The sequence below is a fragment of the Bombina bombina genome, chromosome 5 (genome assembly GCF_027579735.1).
Source record: "Bombina bombina isolate aBomBom1 chromosome 5, aBomBom1.pri, whole genome shotgun sequence".
NCBI lineage: Eukaryota > Metazoa > Chordata > Amphibia > Anura > Bombinatoridae > Bombina > Bombina bombina.
The window spans coordinates 1,023,906,598-1,023,930,782 of record NC_069503.1 but is presented as its reverse complement, the minus strand read 5'-3'; the positions used below and the strand labels follow the sequence as shown (position 1 = coordinate 1,023,930,782).

Sequence of the window (24,185 nt, the reverse complement as noted above, 5' to 3'; positions counted from 1 at the left end):
CCTGAAGTTCTATTTGCAGGCAACTAAAGATTTTCGTCAAACTTCTTCCCTGTTTGTCGTTTACTCTGGACAGAGGAGAGGTCAAAAGGCTTCGGCTACCTCTCTCTCTTTTTGGCTTCGGAGCATAATACGTTTAGCCTATGAGACTGCTGGACAGCAGCCTCCTGAAAGAATTACAGCTCATTCTACTAGAGCTGTGGCTTCCACCTGGGCCTTTAAAAATGAGGCCTCTGTTGAACAGATTTGCAAGGCTGCAACTTGGTCTTCACTCCACAGTTTTTCAAAATTTTACAAATTTGACACTTTTGCTTCTTCGGAGGCTATTTTTGGGAGAAAGGTGCTTCAGGCAGTGGTTCCTTCCATTTAAAGTTCCTGCCTTGTCCCTCCCTTCATCCGTGTACTTTAGCTTTGGTATTGGTATCCCATAAGTAATGGATGACCCGTGGACCGACTACACTTAACAAGAGAAAACATAATTTATGCTTACCTGATAAATTTATTTCTCTTGTAGTGTAGTCAGTCCACGGCCCGCCCTGTCTTTTAAGGCAGATCTAAATTTTAATTAAACTCCAGTCACCACTGCACCCTATGGTTTCTCCTTTCTCGTCTGGTTTCGGTCGAATGACTGGATATGACATGTGAGGGGAGGAGCTATATTGCAGCTCTGCTTGGGTGATTCTCTTGCAACTTCCTGTTGGGGAAGAGATATAATCCCATAAGTAATGGATGACCCGTGGACTGACTACACTACAAGAGAAATAAATTTATCAGGTAAGCATAAATTATGTTTTTTCACTTAAATTATTTACTAACAGCTTGTGCAATTATGGCACAAGTGGTTGTAAATGCTTCTCTAGGATCCCCTTTGTTCATAAATAGCAGTCATATATGGCTTTGGCATTGCTTTTTGGTAATTAGGAGGCCGCTAAATGTCGCTGCGCACCACACGTGTATTATGTCCAGCAGAGAAGGGGTTAATTAGGGAGCTCGCAGGGAGCTTGTAGGGTTAAATTTTAGCTTTAGTGTAGTGTAGTAGACAACCCAAAGTATTGATCTAGGCCCATTTTGATATATTTCATGCCACCATTTCACCACCAAATTCGATCAAATAAAAAAAATTGTTCACTTTTTCACAAACTTTAGGTTTCTCACAGAAATTATTTACAAACAGCTTGTGCAATTATGGCACACATGGTTGTAAATGCTTCTCTGGGATCCCCTTTGTTCAGAAATAGCAGACATATATGGCTTTGGCATTGCTTTTTGGCAATTAGAAGGCCGCTAAATGCAGCTGTGCACCATACTTATGCCCAGCAGTGAAGGGGTAAATTAGGAAGCTTGTAGGGAGCTTGCAGGGTTAATTTTAACTTTAGTGTGGAGATCAGCCTCCCACCTGACACATCCCACCCCCTGATCCCTCCCAAACAGCTCTCTTCCCCCTCCCACCCACAATTGTCCCCACCATCTTGAGTACTGGCAGTACTAAAATAAAAGGCTCTCCCCCAAACAGCTCTCCTCCCCCTGCTACTTATGTGCTGCCATATTGGGTACTGGCAGCTGTCTGCCAGTACCCATTTTGCTCCCAAAAAAAAGTTATTTTAAAAAAATGTTTTAAATAAATTAAAATTTTCTGTAGTGTAGCAGCCCCCCACAAAATCCCCTCCCTCTCCCAGATCCTCCGATCCTTATTTTTCCCCCATCCCTCTCCCTCCTTCCCATTCACTTTCATTGATGGCAGTGGTTGCTGCGCGCACGCATGCACACACACGCGCACACGCCCCACAGAGTGGCTCTCTCTTCAACGGTTTGTAAAAAATCGGTATTGCAGGATGCCTCAATATCGAGGCATCACTGCAATACCATAAAAGCGTCTGAAAGCGATCAGGATTGCTTTCACCGCTTGAAAGACCAGAAGACATGCCAGGAACGTCCTTGGTCATTAAGGGTGTTTTTTTGTAGGACGTTCTTGGCACGTCCTTGGTCGCTAAGGGGTTAAAGGGCTGGCTCTTTAGCTTAGTTGCCTTCTTTTTCAAATAAAGATAGCAAGAGAACAAAGAAAAATTGATAATAGGAGTAAATTAGAAAGTTGCTTAACATTACATGCTCTATCTGTATCACAAAAGAAAAAAATGTGGGTTCAGTGTCCCTTTAAGCAGTGACCCCAAACTCTTTTTTTGCTGACACACATTACACTAATGCCACTGTGTACAGGAAAGGGCTCATCTTGTTCAATGGGTATCAAGCAGCCTAGTGGCTGAGGAATACACAGTGTGGAGGATTCAATAATGCCAATGCCTGACCAGAAGTGCTCAAATTAAAATGTTATGTCATTATGTTATGGGGTGATAGCTAACATTACCAGCTTATGACATCAGTCTTACAAACTCTGTGATAACAACCTTCATGGATACAATTTATTTTATAGAGGTGTATTGCACTCTATTAGGAAATGCATCATAAACAAAACATGTGCATCTGCTTGTATCTTAACTTGTTAACCACATGAAAATTAGTATTTTGTCATTTAATCCGATTTGTTTTTAATATATTATAAAACTAAAGCTTGTGAAACAACTCCCTTTTATTCTACAGTTATATGTAACTGTTGTTGCGGGTTGAACAGATTAACTGGTACCATAAAACACATATAAATACTTGTTCTGACTTGACTCTTTTTGGGCATTTGCTCACAACAGAGTTCACCAGGAAGCAGATGAGGAACTTTAGTAGCCTGTTTTTGCACTAGAGAAAGAGTGGTATATTCAGCTTTTTTTTTTTTTTTGAGGGGGGTTAATAGCAGTTTGACACAATGTGAATACAGTATGTCTGGGAAGTAATGCAAGTACACATTGTTTCCTTGAACTATGTATACACCTGGCAAAATGTGGTGTATGTGACAAAATGACCTGCTATTTGTGCTACATTTCATGATTTGACAATAGGTTTGATTTTGAATAGAGCTGTAGTGTGTATGCTTTAAAATTACCATTTTTGTTTCATTAGACACTATCGGCTAGATTTGGAGTTTGGCGGTAAAAGGGCTGTTAACGCTCCGCGGGCTTTTTTCTGGCCGCACCATAAATTTAACTCTGGTATCGAGAGTTAAAACAAATGCTGCGTTAGGCTCCAAAAAAGGAGCGTAGAGCATATTTAGCGCAAATGCAACTCTCGATACCAGAGTTGCTTACGGACGCGGCCGGCCTCAAAAACGTGCTCGTGCACGATTCTCCCATAGGAAACAATGGGGCTGTTTGAGCTGAAAAAAAACCTAACACCTGCAAAAAAGCAGCGTTCAGCTCCTAACGCAGCCCCATTGATTCCTATGGGGAAACACTTCCTACGTCTGCACCTAACACTCTAACATGTACCCCGAGTCTAAACACCCCTAGCCTTACACTTATTAACCCCTAATCTGCCGCCCCCGCTATCGCTGACCCCTGCATTACACTTTTAACCCCTAATCTGCCGCTCCGTAAACCGCCGCCACCTACGTTATCCCTATGTACCCCTAATCTGCTGCCCTAACATCGCCGACCCCTATGTTATATTTATTAACCCCTAATCTGCCCCCCACAACGTCGCCGACACCTACCTACACTTATTAACCCCTAATCTGCCGAGCGGACCTGAGCGCTACTATAATAAAGTTATTAACCCCTAATCCGCCTCACTAACCCTATCATAAATAGTATTAACCCCTAATCTGCCCTCCCTAACATCGCCGACACCTACCTTCAATTATTAACCCCTAATCTGCCGACCGGAGCTCACCGCTACTATAATAAATGGATTAACCCCTAAAGCTAAGTCTAACCCTAACACTAACACCCCCCTAAGTTAAATATAATTTTTATCTAACGAAATAAATTAACTCTTATTAAATAAATGATTCCTATTTAAAGCTAAATACTTACCTGTAAAATAAATCCTAATATAGCTACAATATAAATTACATTTATATTATAGCTATTTTAGGATTAATATTTATTTTACAGGTAACTTTGTATTTATTTTAACCAGGTACAATAGCTATTAAATAGTTAAGAACTATTTAATAGTTACCTAGTTAAAATAATTACAAATTTACCTGTAAAATAAATCCTAACCTAAGATATAATTAAACCTAACACTACCCTATCAATAAAATAATTAAATAAACTACCTACAATTACCTACAATTAACCTAACACTACACTATCAATAAATTAATTAAACACAATTGCTACAAATAAATACAATTAAATAAACTATCTAAAGTACAAAAAATAAAAAAGAACTAAGTTACAGAAAATAAAAAAATATTTACAAACATAAGAAAAATATTACAACAATTTTAAACTAATTACACCTACTCTAAGCCCCCTAATAAAATAACAAAGACCCCCAAAATAAAAAATTCCCTACCCTATTCTAAAATACAAAAATTACAAGCTCTTTTACCTTACCAGCCCTGAACAGGGCCCTTTGCGGGGCATGCCCCAAGAATTTCAGCTCTTTTGCCTGTAAAAAAAAACATACAATACCCCCCCCCAACATTACAACCCACCACCCACATACCCCTAATCTAACCCAAACCCCCTTAAATAAACCTAACACTAAGCCCCTGAAGATCTTCCTACCTTGTCTTCACCATCCAGGTATCACCGATCCGTCCTGGCTCCAAGATCTTCATCCAACCCAAGCGGGGGTTGGCGATCCATAATCCGGTGCTCCAAAGTCTTCCTCCTATCCGGCAAGAAGAGGACATCCGGACCGGCAAACATCTTCTCCAAGCGGCATCTTCTATGTTCTTCCATCCGATGACGACCGGCTCCATCTTGAAGACCTCCAGCGCGGATCCATCCTCTTCTTCCGACGACTAGACGACGAATGACGGTTCCTTTAAGGGACGTCATCCAAGATGGCGTCCCTCGAATTCCGATTGGCTGATAGGATTCTATCAGCCAATCGGAATTAAGGTAGGAATATTCTGATTGGCTGATGGAATCAGCCAATCAGAATCAAGTTCAATCCGATTGGCTGATCCAATCAGCCAATCAGATTGAGCTCGCATTCTATTGGCTGTTCCGATCAGCCAATAGAATGCGAGCTCAATCTGATTGGCTGATTGGATCAGCCAATAGGATTGAACTTGATTCTGATTGGCTGATTCCATCAGCCAATCAGAATATTCCTACCTTAATTCCGATTGGCTGATAGAATCCTATCAGCCAATCGGAATTCGAGGGACGCCATCTTGGATGACGTCCCTTAAAGGAACCGTCATTCGTCGTCTAGTCGTCGGAAGAAGAGGATGGATCCGCGCTGGAGGTCTTCAAGATGGAGCCGGTCGTCATCGGATGGAAGAACATAGAAGATGCCGCTTGGAGAAGATGTTTGCCGGTCCGGATGTCCTCTTCTTGCCGGATAGGAGGAAGACTTTGGAGCACCGGATTATGGATCGCCAACCCCCGCTTGGGTTGGATGAAGATCTTGGAGCCAGGACGGATCGGTGATACCTGGATGGTGAAGACAAGGTAGGAAGATCTTCAGGGGCTTAGTGTTAGGTTTATTTAAGGGGGTTTGGGTTAGATTAGGGGTATGTGGGTGGTGGGTTGTAATGTTGGGGGGGGGTATTGTATGTTTTTTTTTACAGGCAAAAGAGCTGAAATTCTTGGGGCATGCCCCGCAAAGGGCCCTGTTCAGGGCTGGTAAGGTAAAAGAGCTTGTAATTTTTGTATTTTAGAATAGGGTAGGGAATTTTTTATTTTGGGGGTCTTTGTTATTTTATTAGGGGGCTTAGAGTAGGTGTAATTAGTTTAAAATTGTTGTAATATTTTTCTTATGTTTGTAAATATTTTTTTATTTTCTGTAACTTAGTTCTTTTTTATTTTTTGTACTTTAGATAGTTTATTTAATTGTATTTATTTGTAGCAATTGTGTTTAATTAATTTATTGATAGTGTAGTGTTAGGTTAATTGTAGGTAATTGTAGGTAGTTTAATTAATTATTTTATTGATAGGGTAGTGTTAGGTTTAATTATATCTTAGGTTAGGATTTATTTTACAGGTAAATTTGTAATTATTTTAACTAGGTAACTATTAAATAGTTCTTAACTATTTAATAGCTATTGTACCTGGTTAAAATAAATACAAAGTTACCTGTAAAATAAATATTAATCCTAAAATAGCTATAATATAAATGTAATTTATATTGTAGCTATATTAGGATTTATTTTACAGGTAAGTATTTAGCTTTAAATAGGAATCATTTATTTAATAAGAGTTAATTTATTTCGTTAGATAAAAATTATATTTAACTTAGGGGGGTGTTAGTGTTAGGGTTAGACTTAGCTTTAGGGGTTAATACATTTATTAGAATAGCGGTGAGCTCCGGTCGGCAGATTAGGGGTTAATAAGTGTAGGCAGGTGTCGGCGACGTTGTGGGGGGCAGATTAGGGGTTAATAAATATAACATAGGGGTCGGCGATGTTAGGGGCAGCAGATTAGGGGTACATAGGGATAACGTAGGTGGCGGCGATTTGCGGTCGGAAGATTAGGGGTTAATTATTTTAAGTAGCTTGCGGCGACGTTGTGGGGGGCAAGTTAGGGGTTAATAAATATAATATAGGGGTCGGCGGGGTTAGGGGCAGCAGATTAGGGGTACATAAGTATAACGTAGGTGGCGGTCGGCAGATTAGGGGTTAAAAATTTTAATCGAGTGGCGGCGATGTGGGGGGAGCTCGGTTTAGGGGTACATAGGTAGTTTATGGGTGTTAGTGTACTTTAGGGTACAGTAGTTAAGAGCTTTATAAACCGGCGTTAGCCAGAAAGCTCTTAACTCCTGCTATTTTCAGGCGGCTGGAATCTTGTCGTTAGAGCTCTAACGCTCACTGCAGAAACGACTCTAAATACCAGCGTTAGAAAGATCCCATTGAAAAGATAGGCTACGCAAATGGCGTAGGGGGATCTGCGGTATGGAAAAGTCGCGGCTGTAAAGTGAGCGTTAGACCCTTTAATCACTGACTCCAAATACCAGCGGGCGGCCAAAACCAGCGTTAGGAGCCTCTAACGCTGGTTTTGACGGCTACCGCCGAACTCTAAATCTAGGCCTATGTGATAGTAAAGTATGACAGGTCTTAAAACCATGTCTACATTTTACAATGTGTTAAAATGCTTTCAAATCAGCACCATTGAATAGAAAAAAAAAAGATGGTATATCATAGCTAATTGACAGCAACAGATGCTAAATAGGGAGTGTTCATTCTTAATGGCAGTTTTGTTGAGTTGATAATGACTGTTTGCATAAAATAAACGATAATGACCTTGTAAAAAAAGCATTAAATAGTTTATGTGTAGTAATGATAAATATATTTTGTTCTGCTGTCTTCTCTCTAGGGTTTTGGCAGCCCATCTGGTGAATTTTGGCTTGGGAACGAGTTTATCTTTGCAATAACCAGCCAAAGACAGTACTCACTGAGAATTGAGTTAACGGATTGGGAAGGCAATCATGCACATTCACAGTATGACAGATTTCACATAGGGAATGAGAAGCAGAATTACAGGTAAGAATATTCATTTTAAAAAAAAAAAAAAAAACTGTACTTCAAATGTTTACTTTCCAAGTACACATTTAGCTAATAATTTGCTGGTTATTTCAGTATCCTAACTAGGTCCTTCTCTAAATAACTGTACATCTGTGGTATAGCACTCTAATTATAGGTGAGAAGTGATGTACAATATTATAGTTACATACCCCCGCCATAATATTAGTAAAAATAATATATGTTGTTTGTGTGTATAGGCATGTACAGTATAAGTGTGTGTTTGTGTAGGTAATTACTGTATAAATATGTGCGTGTGTGTGTGTGTAGGTATGTACAGTATAAATCTCTGTGTGTGTTTGTGTAGGTTTGTACAGTATAAATGTGTGTTGTAATGTTCAGTATACATCTGTGTGTGTAGGTGTGCACAGTAAAAATGTGTGTAGGTGTGTACAGTATAAATATGTGTGTGTAAGTATGTACAGTATACATCTCTGTGTGTGTGTAGGTATGTACAGTATAAATGTGTGTGTGTAGGTATGTACAGTATAAATGTGTGTCAGTATGTACAGTATAAATTTGTGTGTGTGTGTGTAGGTATGTACAGTATGTATAAATGTGTGTAAGTATGTACAGTATAAATCTGTGTGTGTGTAGGTATGTACAGTATAAATCTGTGTGTGTGTGTTTAGGTTTGTACAGTATAAATGTGTGTAGGTATGAACAGTATAAATCTGTGTGTGTGTGTGTGTGTGTGTGTGTGTGTGTACAGTATAAATGTGTGTAGGTATGTACAGTATAAATCTGTGTGTGTGTAGGTATGTACAGTATAAATCTGTGTGTGTGTGTGTGTGTGTAGGCTTGTACAGTATAAATGTGTGTAGGTATGTACAGTATAAATGTGTGTAGGTATGTACAGTATAAATCTTTGTGTGTAGGTATGTACAGTATAAATCTGTGTGTGTGTGTGTGTGTGTGTGTAGGTATGTACAGTATAAATGTGTGTGTGTGTAGGTATGTACAGTATAAATGCGTATAGGTATGTACAGTATAAATCTTTGTGTGTAGGTATGTACAGTATAAATGTGTGTAGGTATGTACAGTATAAATCTGTGTGTGTAGGTATGTACAGTATAAATGTGTGTGTAGGTATGTACAGTATAAATCTGTCTGTGTGTGTAGGTATGTACTGTATAAATCTGTGCGTGTGTAGGTTTGTACAGTATAAATGTGTGTAGATATGTACAGTATAAATCTTTGTGTGTGTAGGTATATACAGTATAAATCTGTGTGTGTGCGTGTGTGTAGGTATGTACAGTATAAATGTGTGTAGGTATGTACAGTATAAATGTGTGTGTGTGTGTGTGTGTAGGTATGTACAGTATAAATGTGTGTAGGAATGTACAATATAAATCTCTGTGTTGTGTGTAGGTATGTACAGTATAAATGTCTGTAGGTATGTACAGTATAAATCTGTGTGTGTGTGTGTGTAGGTATGTACAATATAAATGTGTGTAGGTAAGTACAGTATAAATCTGTGTGTATGTCTGTGTAGGTATGTATCTTATAAATGTGTGTAGGTATGTACAGTATAAATCTGTGTAGGTATGTACAGTATAAATCTGTGTGTGTGTGTGTTACAAGCATGTTGACGTACATCCTTTATGATTTTTTTCTATTTTGCCATATTTGTCACATTGGTTTCTGATCTTCATTCAAAATATAATACAAGAGAAGGAAAGCATTATTCCATAAAATAAATACAATTATAATTTAAAAACTGACTTTTGTGTTTACTAGGGTTTTCTTTTTCTTACATTACACTTCTGTATGAAGATTTGAAACCATTCAGTGGAAATTAGGAAGGGGTAGATAACTTTTTTTTACAAACAGTGCATTAATTTAAGGTTTTTTTTTACAGGAATGTATTTTAGTTTTTCAACATTGTGTGGCATTAAGTTTCTGTGTCGTTATTTGTTGTTTTATAAAGATCCTTTGTCTGCAACCGGAGGCCTTTATATCAGTTCATAGAATGCCTCGTATACAGGTTTCTATATAAACTAAAACTAAACATGTGTATGGGCGAAAAATTCATTTTGTAAAAAAGATTAGTTTTAGATTTTTTTCAAACGTACAGTTTGGCCGAAATTCGTCCATGCAGGCATTTGGCTTGGACGAATATTGGATTTGGGTTTGTCACCGTTATTTCCAATTGGAACAGTTAATATATATTAATATTAAAAAAAATCTTATATAATAGGTTCCAAAAAGTTAAAAGAACCTATTTTTTAAAGCTAAAAGAACATAAAACTCCTGTATGACTAAAGTCCAGCATTTAGTGCCTGACCAACTGTCCCTTAGATCAGTCATTAATAATACTATGGCAGGTTGGGAGTGGGGACGATGGAAACATAAATGGTCAGACCCCCTGTACATCATTACAAACAAAGGAGCTTATTAACTAAACAATATAACTCTTTCCCTCGATTCTTGCATCTTTCGGCATTGATGAAAGTGATTTTGTCGAGCAATCATTCATTCTTTTGTTCATTTTGTCCAATAATGTATTCCGCTTGTTCATGTATCAAACGACTCGACAAATCAGCAAATTAGTCTGAAGCCCGAATTCACATCTTTAATTAAAGCATAATAGGACTGTATATATTTTAAAATAACATTTTATTTGTTGAAGTCTCTGTTTTTAACACAATTATATCTTGATTTATTTTAATCATTGTTTATTATAAAATGGTTTATATCATTTTATGAAGATATACAGCCTCCCTTTTAATGTTTTTATTGAGTCATTGGGGCCTATTTATCATGATTTGAGCTGACATGATCCAATATTGCGGATCATGTCCGCTACACATCGACAAATGCCGACAGCATACGCTCTCAGCATTTATCATTCACAAGAACTGCTGGTGCAATACCGCCCCCTGCAGATTCACAGCCAAGGGGGTGTCAATCAACTCGATCATATTGGATCGGGTTGATTTTCGGCGATGTCTGTCTGCTGCCTCAGAGCAGGCGAACAGGTTATGGAGCATCGGTCTTTAGACCTTGTTATGATAAAATGTAATACCATGAATGAGTATATATTATATTTAGAGGTAAGTACCCCAGTCTCTAAAATAACAACAAAAATGCTTGACTTGCCTCCATGCTAGAGAATGCCATTATATTCCAATGACAGGGCTACAAATATTGCTCAAAAAACAAAAAGCATAGACTGGTTAATCAAACATGAAAAAGAAAAAATTAATTGAGACACAAATCATGAGAAAGAAAGAAAAAAACTAGGTCTATTAATAGTCTTTCTGCATTTTAGCTTTAAAACATCCTGACAAATTCAATATGAAAAATCAGCTATCTCTATTTATATCTAATTCTTTTTACTGTATATTATATTAGATACATTACTAACACACTTGCTTTACTATAGGTTGAAAAATGGAATTCCTTTTTTTGCAAAAGATAAACAAACTATCATTGAAATATTACCACATACCATAAAGTTAATGTTGTTAACATTTAGTTAAATATGATGAGCAGAGTTAGAGACAGATAGGAAGAACCTATTAGCGTTCTCATATTTCTTCGACCTGTGCACTCTTTTGTTTTACGACTTTACAAAGCTTCCTCCTAGTGTCTGACATAGCTAAATCAATGTAAGTTTGAAATGACCCAGCAGTCATGTATCCAGTCTTTATTTAACATAACCTCTCTTATCTGATGTTAAGCTCTCTTTTTAGATATCAAGTGGCAGTAGCTTGAAACAGAATAAGCCACTTTCAAGTTGAAAAGCTTACATCATGGTTTTAATAATTCAAAATGACTTTACCCCATGAAAAGGTTTCTATAGGGACCCAAATCTCCAGGCGACCATGAACAAGCAGATCACGTTTTTTTTCTCAGGCCAGAATCATTAATGCTTCCAGAAATGGCTTAAAAACATAGCAGGACAGAAAGTTAGTCCTGAATTTTAAAAACCTGCCCCCTTGAACTTGTTTTATTGTTTTTATGAACTGGTACCTAGGAGACATGTTTAAAGAATTTGTAGCTGTTTAAGTCGAAGAAAATATTGTTGAAAAGCCAGCTCATCTCTATTAACGCTGTCGGTTTTGTGTCTAATTTAAATAAATCAATTCAACTAGATATAATGTTTAAAATCTTGTAATTAATGCACAGGTATCTGTATTTCTGTTTATATTTACAACTAGAACTATTAGAGCTATAACTTAGACACAAATCTCTGAAACTATGAGAGTTGAGAATATTGTAATTTAATATGTTTAATACGGTTTGTTACTTTCTTGACTTTGACACTTGACTTTTTAATTTATATTAATTTACGGTAAAGATTTTGAAAATGATATTGTGTATTTCTTCATTTTTACTTTTCTTAATAATGCTAATATATTGCATTTTTAGTTTGGCAAAGTATATTATAAGTTGTGCAAAATAAAAATGTGTGTATATTATAAGTTGTGCAAAATAAAAATTGGCGAGAAAATAATATAGTAACATGGATTTAATTTGTATATTTTAATTGCTACATCAAGAAAACAAAATGTTATATTATAAAATGAACTTAATACCGAAAATGTACTTTACAAATTTTTTTAAATCTTTTATTTAGTTAAATATGTTATTCCACAAACAGTTACATAATAAAGTTATACCAAAATGCAATAGCAAGCAAATATGTAACACATTATAATATAAGGTATGATTCATATGTTCCAGAGTCATTAAAGTTATTTTTCCAAACTATAGTATCTAAAATACGCAGAATTCCGCAAACAGTTTTGCACAGTAAATCATTTCAATAGTTGTAACAACAGTTTGTTCATATTTTTTCTATTGTAAAATAATAAATTTTAAAGGATGCCAAAGAAGATTTTTTTTTTTATAAATACATTTTATGTTTGAGGCATCACTAATTAATTTTACATAAATTATTCTGGCTGTCTTATACTGCGTCTACTGTTTAAATTCAAATAAAAAAAAATCCAATTTAAAACTGGTCTGTCAAATAATTCTTATTCTGGGTTGTAATAATTAATTTGGCTTAAATTTAATATTTTTGTGATGCTTTAAGAATTTGAGTCTGTGGGAACATTTAGCCACAACGAGAGCCAAAACTAGTGAACAAACTTGCTTCAAATTTAGAAGTGACATATAAAGCTATATTGCTGTCATTGCTGGAATATTTAATTATTTGTTTATTATTATTTTCTGAGCATACTGTATGTTTAACTTTTTCCCGCTGTTAGGACGTTCCATGCCATCCTAGCATTGCTGGGCTTTAGCACTGTTAGGACAGCATGGAACGTCCTAGCCATTTGGCTGTCCTAAAGCCATTGCGGCTTGGTAAATGGCATCGTGGGTTGGAGGGCATGCCTAGCATCATAGGCAGTCTCCCCTGACCCAATCCCATCATTGAAATCATGCAATTGTATGAATGATTGCGTGATTTAAATTTTTACTTATTTGTTTACATCGGAACTTACATCGGAAGTTGTCAAACATACATCTATGTTTTCAGAGGCAAATTTAAGACCTGCTGTTAAATTAATTAGTCCCGATTAAGGAGGAGCAGCCATTGCTCTTGCCTCTTTTTCCACTAAGTAATCATTTAAAGGAATATTATATTATTGTTTAGAAAACCAACGCTAGCTCCAAAAGGGAAATCATACAAAAGGGAACCCACATCTTAGCATGTAAATATGCATTACATTTTCCTCTTGGTCTTCTTTATTGAAACCTAGCCCGTTTCCATGAGAACTTACTTAGGTAGATTCAGGAGCATTCATGGGTCTTGAGCTTTATATGATTACAGTGTTACCAACAATGTTATATCTAAAGGGTTATATTGACTGAGCAGTGGAAGCTACTTTGGAATCCTTTAGAAGCATTTGTCATATGAGCAGTGGGTAGAGCTGCACATTTATTTCCATATGCAATAACTGTCAGTTTGTTGCATAAACAGACAAACAGCTTCTTTTTGGGGATGGGCGAATGTTTCACAACATTCGAAAAATGAAACGAGTTTTAACACATTCGTTCGTTCGAATCGAATTTTGAATGTTTACATAACATTCTAATATTCGATTTTCGAATGTTTGGTTTTCAAATTTTACGATTACATTCGAAAATATTTGTTTCGAAAAATTCAAATTTATATTTGTAATAGTATTTCTAATGCTTTCTTTAAATGTAATATTCAAATTATGCAATAGTTGAATTAGAAAAATTTGAATTTATATGTTTGTAATAGTATTTCTAATGCTTTCTTTAAATGTAATATTCAAATTATGCAATATTCTATATAGAAACATTCAAAATTAAATATTTGTATCTATTATGTATCAATTTACTAGATTCCCTCCCTACCACATGAACTATTGAACTTCTGAATAGTATTTGTTAAATAGAATGTTAAATTTGAAATTTCGAATGTAGACATTCAATATAATTATAAACATTCGAATTCGAAAGTGACATTCGAAAACTGTAAATAGCATTCGATTATAGAATTTTTAAGAATATTCGTTGGATTTTATTATTTTTATTACTATTATTATTAATATTTCTATTATTATATGATTAAATCAGGAAAGTTTCATTTTGATTTTAATGTCCCTTTAAACAACTATTATGCAGCATCCTGTAAACAACACAAAAAATCAAAAGTATAGGTTTTGGACGTTCTGGGATGCACTAAATGTAAACTACTATCTTGTTAGCTGGGAATATATATATATATATATATATATATGTATATATATATATAAATATATATATATATATATATATATATATATATAGGATTCCCCCCCTTAAAAATCCCTGTTTTACAAAATGGTAGGAAAATCTGGCAAATTATTTCATTTTAATTGTGGTGCAAATTTTAGCAGTGTTTAAATGTCTGTTAAGCCAATATAAAAAAAAAAACAATACAATGTATGTATGGTTTCTATCAAAGCAAAGTATTTATTTCTAATAGATCCATTACAGCATGTAATTTTATCACTATTGGCCTTGCAAATCTATTTGTTTAAAGGGGTTAAACACACAGGTAATTTTTTCACTATTGACCCTTCAAATTTGTGTATGATTGGCTGAGCAGCAGTTTCTTTTTGCGACCAGCAATTTTTTTTGCGGCTCCTGAGTTGAAAATAATGCTGAGACAAATGGCATTTGTCGGGCAGTACCCTAGGTGAAGTAATCAGCTCTTTTGGATCAAAAAACTCTATACTAAAACCAAAGCAACCTTACACCTACCCCCCCCCTCCAAAAAAACCTAACTTTAAAAAAACTAGAAAAGTGGGAACTTGCGTTTGAGCTTCAGTGTGCTGCGGTGACAGCATGCAGATACCTCGGATGGAAGAAAATGCTGGAATCCCCCTGACGACCACCCAAAAAGTCTGAAGAGAACCTAATGACTGGTGCCATGGATCCACCACTGACTTCCTAAGGAGTTGGATTCAAGTTGTTGAGTACTAACTTTTGGTGGTTAGTTGTAGTTTTTTTTTTTTTAGTTTTTGTAAATGGTTATTATTTTTATTTTTTTCAAAAGAGCTTCACCCCTTCCCGCCATTAGAATATTCTATGCTGTCTTAACTGTGTTGGGCATTAGTGCCGTTAGTATGGCATGGAACGTCATAACCAAAGCCACTTCCTATATGAGATTGTGGACTGGGGGGCATGCCTAGTGTCATAGGCACTCCTCACTTAAAATTGTTACTCATTTGTTTACATCTGAACTTTGTTGTAGGGGTTAACAGTGTAGGGAGTTTATTGCAGTGGGGGTGTGGTTGTTTAGGGATTAATAGTGTAGGAAGCTTATTGTGGTGGTGTGTGTGGCAGTTTAGGGTTTAATAGGGTAACAGGGTAATTTGTGATGGGGTGTCACGGTTTAGGGGTTAATAGAGTAGAAGATGTATAGTGTAGCTGGAAAACTTTTTTATCTGCCCAAACTCTTCATGTGAACTTTAAAGTTGCGTAAAAACATTGATCATAAAATGCGTTTGTGTTCGAGCTAACGCATTTACTTTCAACCTGTAATACGAGCACACTTTTGCGCTCAATGGGGCCCATTGAAAGTATAGGGAGCACACATTATTGTGAATTAATGCAAACAAACATGCAGTAATTTAAACACCTTTCCACTAGTAATGCGGAGTTGAGCGCAAAAACTACCGCAATCTCACAATTACATTATTGATCCTCGCACTAATGATTGTACTCCACCTGTAATCTAGGCCTTTATTGGTTGACAATGAACATGCCCACACAAGAATAAAAAAACTTTGTTTTGAGGAACACACATTTAAAAAAAATATATATATATATATATATACATTTGACAAACTAAACCCAATACTTTGTCCTTTAATGTGTATAGCTGTGGCAGTACTGAGCGCAGTGTTACTATTTCTTTCAATGCATTATTGTGTATACAGTTTTAATATAGTTCTTAGCTTCATTCACAACATTTTAGTCTGTAATTTTAATGTTTTTCTCTCAAACTTCTAAAAGAGCAGAGAGTCAAAAGTCCACTTACAGTTTGAATAAACAATTTCCACAAACTTAAAACAATAAACCTCTGAGTTAACTTCCTTAGTGAATGTTATAAGGTTGATCTGAATAATGTTTCTTTATAAACCCATGCTGTGTGTTAAAATATGTTTTTCTCATGTGTATTAATAAATTCTGCATTATCACATATTATGGTCACAAAAGGATTATAGTTTAAGAATTTGATCTGGCAGTATAACGGTATTAATTGGTATTCATCCTGGTGCGAAATACATTATTTGTGAAAGTTATTTTTTTTTTTTTTTTTTTAATATCTAATTGAAAATTCCATCATATAAGAGAAGCATATTTTATAAGCAGCTGTGTATAAGAAGTATATACATTTATTGGTGCACTTAACAAAGTATAAAAGTCTTCCTATGCTTAGGGGGTTATCATAAATATGGAAATATATTTTAGTGCTATATGGTCAATGAATAAAATTGTTTATATTTATTTTTGACATTAGTACATTCATAATTTTAATGTAATCCAACCCCAATTGGTGCTTCTCCACAACATATCTGAGACTTTTTTTGAAAGCTACGTGTCTGCTGTTTGTTAAGATAAGCTATCTAACAACCTCAGAGGCCTTCCAGAAAGAGTTGTATTTAGTCTAAGATCATGTGACTGCTTCTAATTTATGTCAACTTCCCTTTTTTTCTCTTGAATATTAAATAATATCAATACAATTCAAATGTCTTAAATTGACATTATAGTAATAAAATTAAATGAACTGGTAAAGACCAGCACAGCTGAACGGTGCTCGTGCAGAAAAGGGACACTGCCCAGTCACTGTAGATAAGTCAAAACCACGTAAAGTCCACATCACCTGTTACTTCAAATCATCTTTATTATATTTTTTACATGTCACTTTTTTATATGTCTTAATAAAGATGATTTGAAGTAACAGGTGTTGTGGACATTACGTGGTTTTGATAGTAATAAAATGAGATGCTCTTATTCAGCAAGTGATATGTACATGCTTATTTGAAACACCATATGCAATCATATCTGTTCTTAAAGGGACACAAAACCACAATTTTTATTTCATGATTCGGGTAAGAGATCCAATTCTAAACAACTTTCCAAATGACTTCTATTATCAAATGTCTTCATTCTCTTGTTATCCTTTTCTGAAGGAACAGCATTGCACTACTGGCAGCTAGATTCAATTTCTCATTGCTAACCACATAAGTCATATGATTAATCAGGTGAAAAAATGCATAAAACAGAATTTATAGTTACAGATAAAAAAAATTTTTTTTTGATGATGATAGTAAATAGGGGTCCATAACATGTGGGATATATTTCCCGCCTCCAGGAGGAGGTCAAGAACCCTCACAAGAGCTTTAATCCCTCCCACCTCCTCTGCCTAATTAGTTTACATATAGCAGAGCAGAGAAGAGAGACAGAAAAGGTAGGAAAGACAGAAATGCAATATAAGAAAAAGAGGGCGCCTCATAGTGTAATATGACCCCAATCGGTTTGTAAGCATATATAATAAGGTAGTTGCACCATACTGTGACTGGTGCCAATGAGCAGGTTAGCACTTAGCAGTGGCCAGTACACTGTTCTTGAATGCACCAAGCGATGTTATCAACTGGAAACTGGTATTGGATGTATCACAGGTGGGGAAGCAATATATCTCTGTATCCACCGATACCGTGAATGTTAATATCAGCAATGAAAAACAACTTCCGAAAGACGGTCATATTACACTATGAGGCGCCCTCTTTTTCTTATATTGTATTTATAGATTACCTTACCGGGTTCAAGTGGAGCAGCCTCAGTCCTAAAACACCTGTCATAACCTTCTTATCATACAGATCAACATTGTCAGATTATCGTTTTCATCTACTACAAGGAGTAAACTCTGGTAACATTGTTACTTTTTAAACAATCTTTTTTCTATTTTGCTCTGATTAAGCGCGCCCTCACAAGTTCCCCTCCTGGGTACTTTTGCTATTAGGAAAGACAGAAAGCAGGGTTAAGAGATGCAAATAAGAACTGTTGCCTATTTAGATAAAACATGGGCGGGTCCTTGGACTCTCATCATCCCAAAAAAATACAATTTTTCTGTAAGTATAAATTCTGTTCTCTTTCAGAAAATTAGTCAATAAGCATCTATAACATGTGGGATACAATATCCAAGCTTAGATTTCAAGTTAGGGACGGGTGGGACAAATAAATGACAGTTCCTATTAGCCGGACAATGTGCCCTGAAGGACTTTCCTGACAAAAGTTAGAAAAGGTATGAAGAGAAGACCAGGTTGCCCCCTTGCAAATCTGTTCCATGGAGGCATCATTTTTGAAGGCCTAGAAAATAGATACAGATCTAGTAGAATGAACAGTTACTCTTTTTGAAGGTGGTTTTCTCGCATCCAATTAAACCTTACAAATGGTCTGCTTGAGCCATTATGCCAAGTCCACAGCTGTAGCCTTTTAACCCTTTCTAGGACCTGAAAAGCTAGTTTGTCTAAAATCTTTAGCAACCTGAAGATAAAAATTTAAGGTTCTAACCACATCCAAATTGTGAATTAGTCGGTACTTAGAGTTAGAAGCATTTGGGAACAGTAAAGGGACAACAATTTCCTGATTAATATACTCTGAAGATGCCACCTTTGGAAGAAAATCATATTTAGTCAGGAGGACCGCTTTATCCTGATGAGAAACCATAAAGGGAACAACAAACAGTCTGAAATTTGGTTCTGCAAGCATCTGTGAGAAACAGATGCATTTAAACAGATTCTATTATCACTCCCAGAAAAAAAACACTCTTGTGGCTGGAGATAGGGAGCTTTAGGGCACATTGATTTTCCAGCCATGTTCCTTAAGGAAAGAGGCCATTCTATGGGTATGAGTAGTCGCCAGAGAAATAGACAGAGCTTGAGTCAAAATATTGTGCAAATAAGGAGCAATGGAGATTCCCTGAGCTCTGTCCACTGCTAAGATAGCCCCTAATACTTTCATGAAGTTGTGTAGGGCTGTGGCCAAGCCAAAGGGAAGGGCCACAAATTGGTAATGTTTGTAAGAAATGCGAATCTTAGAAACTGGAAATGGTCCCTGTGAATTGGGATGTGCAGATATGCATCCTTTAAGTCTAGGGTTGTCATACATTGGCCTGGTACAGATAAATTCCATTTTGAAGGAAGATACGTAAAGTTGATCAGAGACTTTAAGTCCAGGATAGGTCAGTAGGTATCCTCCTTCTTTAAGACAATGAATAGGTTGGAGTAGAAGCCCTGTCCTTTTTGAGATATTGGCACTGGTTGAATCACTCCCAGTGCAAGTAAATATACTGCAAAGAATACATGTGGATATATCTGCAACCCCTCGGGTGGAGGCTAAGAGACGGGGTCCTTGCTATGCCTGAGGGCAGTTATGGCATTATAAGCACAGTTAAGGAACTGCAGTGCCATAACAGAGGTATTCCTTAACCCTTGCAGCACTAAGAATCTTGTAGAAGTCGTCTTTAAATCTTCCTTGAGTGAAGCTGAGAAAGGGGTACTGAGTCTCAAGTCAGGTCTGAGTTCCCAAGAAATGAGGATAGAAAATAATAAAAACTTGCTTACAGAGCACCTCTTTCGACCTTTCTCCTCTGAGACCAAACTAACTGGGTGGTGAGAGGAGGTGGGAATAATTAAAAGCTCTTGTGAGGGTTCTTAACTGCCTCCTGGTGGCAGGAAATATATCCCACGTGTTAAAAACGCCTATGGACTATCATCATTTTACGAAAGAAAACACATTAGGTAGTCATAATCAATGTTTAATTCAGTTACCTGCTATAGTTTAATATGTATTGACCTTGTATAGATTGCTTCTATGTTGGTGTGCAGAAACCATATCTTACTGTTATATCTCATTTGTAATATTGTGTTTAAAATTGCCTGTTTTAGCCCTTTTTAAATTTATTTAAGTTTTTTTTCATTAGACTGGCAGCACATGCACACTCCAAGGGCTGATTTTTGCACTTAAACTGCGGCAGACTTGTAAGTAAGAAATGAGCATGTCGCAAAAAGCATAGCTGCTAATCAGCATCCAGATAAGTGCAGATTTCAGAATTAAAACAGTCTGAACAGTGTTTCTAATAAACTGGAATGACAGAAAACACCAGAATTGAATTTTTATCATGGCTGAAACTAAAGAATTGCAACAGTAGTCTTTACTCTTTAGTGAGTGTGCTCCGTATATATTTATATAAACATTGTTGATTGGAGAGAATTATTAAACTTAATAGACCTCTTAGTTAATAATTGGTGAATTCGTATTGATGCATAACCACTTCATAACACAGTAACAATACTATATTCAAAAATGATTCTACCTACCACTGTGATCAATACTGATAATGGGTGGCCTACAGGAGTATGAAATTCAACACATTAATATGTTGATGATGATGATGATGATGATGATGATGATGATGATGATGATGATGATTATTATTATTATAATATAAACATATTGAAATAATCTTTGTTATAAGTTGTTTAACAGGTTCCCTGCCTCATCACACTAAGGTATATGCTCTGATGTACTTTTAATTGAAATCAATGATAATGCTATTGAATATCCTTCAATAACACCCCTTTAGGAAGTTGTATTCTACTCTATGTCATATATTTGATTTGTTACAGAGAACTTGTTTTTAAAGATAAATATTCTAATTTAGTTTCAATTACTTATTCCACTGTAAACTGTGCCCAATAAAGTGACATTAAATATTTGGTATATGCATTAGCCAATCCTGAGGGATAATTAAGCATATGCTTCCAATTGGAATATGACCAGACCAACTAGGCCTTCTGGTTTTTATCTGCCATCAACATTTATGTTTCAGTGTTTCTGTTGTGAGTCCTTTAAACTGATATTTGTTTTATAAGATAACCACACACAAAAAAACAAGCTTTAAAATACTATTCCAGTTCCTCCAAATGGTGAGGGCATTATCTTTATGAGAGTTAGATAACAGAGATAAAAAGTTGATTGTGGTAGTAACTATGTTTTGAAAAATGGAGCAGTTTTTTACATTAACTAAAATAACATGTTTTTCCCCTTAAAATACTATAAAGCCACTGGGCTAGGATCAATTGTAAAAATGGCTCCCCTTTAATATATTTCAAAAGATCAGTTTTACCTGATGAAGTGTATTAAAGTGTTAACCTTTATTATGTAATTTGAAAATGTTAGAAACAACCACCTATACTTGAAATTGAAACTGACTATAAAAAAGCTATGTTGACAAGAAGCAGCAAAAGAAATCAACTTCCCGTGTGGGAGAGAGCCCAGACTATTTGAAATGGTGTTTCTGTATGGATTTAGATTGCTGTCAAAAAAACAAAATGCATTTTGTTTTTGGAAATACAATTTTTTTTTAGAATATAAAGCTTTAATGACAAATACAATTTTATTTTTGAAGAACACTTGTTTTTTGGAAGTACAATCTTATTTTTTGGAAATACTGTTTTCTGTTTTGGAAATACATTTTTTTTTTTGGAATTACACTTCTGGCATGTGTCGATACACTGTCAAAAATAAATGCTATTTCCACTTTTGCTAAAAGACTAATGATGTCACCGCAAATCAGTTCTGCAGTTTGCCTGGAAACTAGCCACGCTTTGTCCCAGCACATCAGCATCATTTCAGGTAAACTGTTAACATTTATCATATAACATGCAACATAGCTTAACATGTCAAAAGTAATTATTCTCATTTGCATCATACAACACTACACAGAGGATTATGTATTTTGATGTTTTAATTAGTTTTTATGGTAGCAGGAAAACTGTCTGTAGCATGTGGTCTTTCATATAAGTTTTGTATGTTGTCATTTTTCATACAACAAGCTTGACCCACATATGTATTATTATGCAAGAATAATAAATACAGACACTGAGGATGGGTTGTAAAGGCCGCAGCTCCACATTTATTAGAGAAACATATACCATAAATATTTCAAACAATTATTAACTAATTCAACTAAACCCCAGACCCCAGAACCTCAGGAGGTGTTTGCCTCACTAAGCCATCATACTTTGTCTACATTCTAAACAGTTAGCCTCCCCTACCAGGGGGTACCTCTTTAACCAACCACTTAATCCACCCAGCAAGCACCCCCCCGCCAAACGAGCTGCAACATATCAGCAGTTAGGGAGGGAGGGAGAAACTGCTTCTCTCATGCTGCTAGAAAAAGAGGCCGTACTTCCTGCTGGCCCTCCTTTTAATACGCACTCCACCCCTCATCAGACCCCACCCCTTGCTTTATGCTCTGAGGGTCAAATGCCCTCCCATTCAATTTTGGGGGTACCTCTTTAACAAACCACTTAATCCACCCAGAAAGCACCCCCCACCAAAAGCGAGGCACTGTCTCAGCCCACCACCCAGCTGCAAGGCCTTTAGAACCCCCTTGTTTAAATTAAAGTTGAAAAGATGCACCCCCACATTGTTTAGGTGCAACAAATCCTTCAAGAAAAAACATTTACCTGACTCCCCCTCAAACTCTAGATGCCTGATTGAAGTTCCCCCCGCTTTAACCACAAAGCAACTTATCGTCCTATTAATTTTTCACCTAGAAGCGTCCAGCTTTCTCTCATTCCATGCCACTCTCCACGAACACCTAGGTTCTATCTCTGACCATATCGATAAAAGCCCTGGGAACAATTCCAAAAGACTTTCCATGTCCTTCTGAATCATCTCAATTAAAGTCTTTTGAGGGAGATAGCCTAGATCATTACCCCCTGCATGTATAAGCAACATACCTGGCGGGTGAAAAAGCTGAGCATACTCCACCACTTTAATAAAAACCTGGTCCCATTTCATACCTCCAAAAGCAAACCATCTTAAAACAGCCATATTCAGGTCGATTCCCAACTGGCTCCCCCTCTCCTTACTCATTGCAGCCATCCTGGCCCTCGCAATGTAAGAGTGCCTGATTATCCAACATGAAATGGGACCTGCAACAGAAATAACATTTTCACTAATTATCATAGCACCAAAGCTGGGCGGACATACGATTTAAATCAGTAGATTCCCACCTGCCAATCCTTCTTATCATATGGTCCCCCAAGCCCAATAAACTAGCTTCAGTAGCGGCCCCTATCCTGAACGAATGAGACCCAAGTCAGCTGCTGCAAAACCTGCCCCACCCAGCGCTTTTCTGAAAACTGCCACAAATTGATAGCGGGATAAGAACGATCCGTCTGCATGCACCGGTAGGGGCCCTCTCACCTTGCCCCTCACTACCAAAAACCCGACTACTGATGAGACCGGCCAACATTCCCCACCAACTGCACCCAAGCTAACCAGCTTGCCCTTTCCTTGCTGATCTGTCTTAGATCTATGCAACCACATATGTACTTTGCCGCCTTCCAGCCAAATATCATCAAGTTGAATCCCCCCAACTGCCTTCTTATTAACACTCACCAGCTCCGCTAGCCTGAAAGCTCTGAAAAAAGCCAACACAAACGCTGTCCTGAAGAGTAAACACTCATAATGAGACTCACATATGCCCTTCAATGCTCTTATCACCACCTGTAAGACCAAAAAATGACCGGCCTTCTAGCATCCGCTACCACCTTGCCTTGCGCCCAACCCCTGGCTGCCAGCCAGACAACAAAGGTTTTGGTAATATCTTCCCAACCCAGAAGCTGAAATAGGAAAGCGAATGCGGAAAACCTCCTCTGAACCACAGTCTTTGAAGCTCCCTCCCTTTTCCATACCATCATCCATCTGAGCAAGAGATTCAGCCTGCTCGGCGCCCTTCCATTTTCCTCATTCTCGCTCATAAAGCCCCACCACTGTTTCCATACCTGCCAGTAGGCCCTCCAGGTGCTCTGAGCAAATGCTCCCCTCACGAAACGCCATGGACAACAGACTCCTCAGACACGGGTCTCCCACCTCCTCTGCAGCTGGGGCCAGGATTTGAAAACGGTCCCACTGCAAACGGGAAAGATTGTCAGCTATCCCATTGTTTACCCCTTCCACATCCACAGCTCTAAAGCACACATTGTTCCTCAAACACTCCAGCACAAACATCCGCAACAGATGGATAATCGGTGGGGAGCTAGCTGTC

General features: G+C 36.9%; 1 protein-coding gene across 1 annotated transcript in view; it reads left to right on the top strand.

Annotated features, from left to right (window-relative positions):
- The window catches only part of ANGPT1 (angiopoietin 1), a 399,705-nt gene that overhangs the window by 318,046 nt on the left and 57,474 nt on the right, over positions 1-24,185 (top strand). Inside the window, exon 7 of the mRNA XM_053715282.1 lies at positions 7,377-7,543. Within this exon, the coding sequence (XP_053571257.1) occupies positions 7,377-7,543 (167 nt within the window). The remainder of the gene's footprint in view (positions 1-7,376; positions 7,544-24,185) is intronic.